The 4124-nt window shown below is 42.7% G+C and overlaps 1 protein-coding gene across 1 annotated transcript; it reads right to left on the bottom strand.

Annotated features, from left to right (window-relative positions):
• Positions 1-2862: 2862 nt before the first annotated feature.
• LOC102426998 (olfactory receptor 24) lies at positions 2863-3831 on the bottom strand. The gene has a single exon (XM_006107450.1). It carries the CDS (start codon positions 3829-3831, stop codon positions 2863-2865), a length of 969 nt encoding a protein of 322 aa, XP_006107512.1.
• Between the last annotated feature and the right edge of the window lie 293 nt (positions 3832-4124).

Genomic DNA, 4124 nt, shown 5'->3' with positions numbered 1-4124 from the left:
CTGTGGACTGAAGGGTCCCAAATTCAATTCCGGCCAAGGGCACATGCCTGGGTTGTGGGCTCGATCCCCAGTAGGGGGCATGCAGGAGGCAGCCGATCAATGATTCTCTCTCATCATTGATGTTTCTATCTCTCTCACCCTCTCCCTTCCTCTCTGAAATCAATAAAAAAATATTTTAAAAAATAAAAATAAAATACCTTCCATCTGTTTCTTTCACATCATCCTCCCTGATGCCTTTGAAGTCCTTCTCACCATTGGTAATTATTTTCACATTTAAAGGTATTTATATTCATATTTATATTTTATTTATAGCTATTTTTAATATTGTTGTTTTTCCTGCTGGACTGGGAATGCTTGCTTTGTTTTCTATTGTTTAATTTTATGTTTTAAACTGATATCAGTAAAATCACCTTTCTTATGGTGTATAGTACTTGGAATTTTATTCCACGTATATTTTTATGGGATATGGGGAGATAGAACACTATTTAAATTTTTTGGCACCTTCAAAGTCATTGCTCTGATATCAGGATACAGAGTAGTTCTACTCCCCCCCCCCCCCAAAAAAAACTCCCTTGTACTAAAACTTTGTAGTCACAGAAAATGACTACTTTTATTCTTTTGCTTACTGCTCTATTGCCAGTGCTTAGAACAATAACTTGCATAGAGTAGACACTGGCAAATATTTGTTGAATGAATGATTGAATGAGTGAGTGAATCAAATATTTGTTGATGCCAACAAATATTGGAAGTTGATATTGTAAAGGCTACCAGGACAAACCGCTTCTGGAGTCGCGGCCTTAACTTCTTAACACTAAACCAGACAGAAGTAGTTTGGCTGACAGAATCTTAAGAGATTTTTATTAGCACTAGGCATCTGTCATTGCACAGAGGAGGGAGGGAGCTAAAGAACTGGATAAGAGAGAAAGGTTTTCCCAAAATTCTGTGAGCCCCCAAATTCGAATAGTTTTCCAGGCCTCCGGCCATTCCAACCCTCTCCTGTCTGCACATTAACTACTTGCAGGCATCTGGCAGGAGACCAGGGAACTTACCTGGTCAGCTTTCACCCAATAAAAATCTCTTACCATAATCATGGGGTGGGTACCCATGGCAAGCACCAATACTCTTAGATTGTGGATTTTAGTCACCAGAATATCCACCAGAAAGCTTCGTGGGGGTTTTTTTTAAACCAACAACAGGGCCAGGTCTGGAGTTCTCATTGTTTAACTGAGAAAGTCTAATGTAATCCTCCCGGGAAGGAAAGTAGCATAAGTAAATTAAATATATGATTATTCAAGGTCTTTCTGCTTAAGATGATGTCACCTTCTTAGCACCATTTGAAAATTTCTGACCTCATTGAAAGTCACTGCACTTTCCATTTTAGTTGTAAATATCCATATGAGTATGAGGATTACTTCAGAATAGACATAAATATAATTTATTGCCTTCATGGGGACTTTAGAATAAGGAAATGAAACTAGTGCAAAGAAAACTAATATTGTGTGTGGCACAAGATGTACTCAAAATGAATAGCTCTCATTTCTGTCATAAGCAGTGCTACTACTTAAATGCATCCCACACAAATATGTAGTGATTGAGACATGCCTCAGCTTCCCTCTGATTTAGAGAATCATGACTCGGTTGATTGGTATCACCCTTCCTATCCTTGCCTATGAAGTTATGTGCCATCAGGTGGTGGTTCCTCCGTTTCTTAGTGCATGGTCTGAACCCCTTTCTCCCTGTGCCTTCCACAACTTTTCCCCAGCACACTCCATCCCACCTCCCCAGAAGACAAGGTAGGATTGAGGCGGGAGGGGGAACATACATCTCATTCACATCCTCCCTGACTTTTGTTTCTGAAAGTCAAATTAATGGCCTGGTCATTATTGGAAAGACAGAACTCTTGGGTTGACCTTAAAGCTCTTCTTGATGTGGCATTTCCCAAGCCAGTCACCAAAACTGGATTTTCCACTTCACAAATGCATTCTTCTCTCTCTTTCTCTTGCTCGTTCACATTTCACATACTGTTTCTTTGTCTGAGACTCTTACTCCTTGTATTTGCCTCAATAACACCATCTTATCCTTTGAGATGAGACTCTACCTTCCAGATTCTCTCAAGTGTTCCTGCTACATTCTATCCTTCCCTTCACGTATATATTCCATTCTATTATAACTAGAGGCCCGGTGCATGACATTTGTGCTCTGAGGTGTAGGGGGGATCCCTCAGCCCAGCCTGCACCCTCTCTCAGTCTTGGACCCCTCGGGGGATGTCCACCTGCCTCTGAGGTGGGAGAGGCTCCTGTCACTGCTGCTGCACTCACCAGCCATGAGCCTGGCTTCTGGCTGAGCGGTGCTCCCCCTGGGAGAGTGCACTGACCACCAGGAGGCAGCTCCTGCATTGAGCATCTGCCCCCCTGGTGGTCAGTGCATGTCATAGCGACCGGTAGTTCTGCCGTTCGGTCAATTTGCATATTAGCCTTTTATTATATAGGATTACATCTAATGTCTTCTTCCACACTCAATTATTGGGATCTTCCAAGCTATAGGTCATGTGTCTCTCCTGCTCATCACACAATGGCCAGCACCTACATCAAGCTCATAATAGGTACCCAATAGCATTTGCTGAGTGCTAAATGGATTCTGAACCATGGTAAATCCAATCTGGTAGAACTAGACTGATTCTTCTGGAAATATGGCATAAGACATACACAAAAGGACTCTTATTGGTCTCACTAATTGGGAAAATAGTGACAGGGTCATCTTGAGGTTTCCTTTCAATTTTCTGCAATTTAAAATTCAAAGTGGTTACTCTCCCAACTCAAAAATTCCAGATTTTTGCCCAAGAATCCAGATGTTTGCATCTTATTACCCAGAAACTCCCAGGTGTCCTGGTGGGTAGGAAGATGAGGTAATTTTTCTATTGATGAGCTTCCTTAGTGCCCCGTTTATGTCTCTGTTTCTCAGGCTGTAGATAAAGGGGTTCAGCATGGGGGTGACTGCAGTGTACATTACAGCAGAGGCTTTCTCCTTGACAGCTGTGCGGACTGACGAAGGACACAAATAGACCCCTATGGTAGTCCCATAAAAAAGGGCAACCACAGACAGGTGGGAGCTGCAGGTGGAAAAGGCTTTCTTCCTGCCACCTGCCGAGGGAACCTGCATGATGGCCACAATGATGCGAGCATAGGAAGCCAGGATACAGAGGAAAGGTGTGGCTATCACCATCCCGGCCACAATGAGCACAAAGATCTTATTCACAGAAGTGTCAGTGCAAGAAAGTCTGAGAAGGGGATTGAGGTCACAGAAGTAGTGAGGAATCTTGTTGCCACAGAAAACCAGGTGCACCATCAGGAGGATGTGTGTGAGAGAGATAAAGTAGGAAAACACCCATGGACCACCAGCCAGCAGGCCACAAAGGCGCGGGCTCATGATGGTGGCATAGTGTAAGGGGTGACATATAGCCACAAACCTGTCATAAGCCATTGCTGCAATTAAGACACTGTCAACGATGCCAAAAAAATGGAAAAAGTACATCTGGGTCAGGCAGCAAGGATAGGAGATAAATTTGCTCTTAGTTTGAATGTTCACCAGCATCTTGGGGACAGTGTTGGTGGCCAGGCCAAAATCAACCAAGGACAAGTTGGCTAAGAAGAAGTACATGGGAGTGTGGAGGTGGGAGTCTGAGCTGATGGCCAGGATGATGAGCAGGTTCCCCACTACCGTGATCACATACATGCCAAGGAACAGAGCAAAGAGGAGAGGCTCCATTTCTGTCTTTTCTGAAAGTCCTAGAAGGATGAATTCGGATATACTGGTTTGGTTCCTTGGTTCCATGGGTATAATTCCTCTGGAAGTATTGAAAGGGGGAAGTTAGGTGAACGCTATAGAGATGATTTTGGAAAATTAGATGAGATTACACTCAATTGCCCTTCTTGGTTAATTATGATATCAATTTATGTATTTGTTGTATCGTAGACTATTGATGAAGTGTTTAAAGCAACTCATATGTCAAAACGTGGTTCCAAGATGCTTCCCTAAACATTCCTGTTTCAGACAAAGATTGAGAGAGTGTATCATGCAAGAAACCTTGCTGAAGATAAAAACTAGTAAAGATTTACTTTAGGATA

Source organism: Myotis lucifugus, unplaced genomic scaffold (genome assembly GCF_000147115.1).
Source record: "Myotis lucifugus unplaced genomic scaffold, Myoluc2.0 scaffold_1197, whole genome shotgun sequence".
Classification (NCBI taxonomy): Eukaryota; Metazoa; Chordata; class Mammalia; order Chiroptera; family Vespertilionidae; genus Myotis; species Myotis lucifugus.
This window is presented reverse-complemented; position numbering and strand designations above follow the sequence as displayed.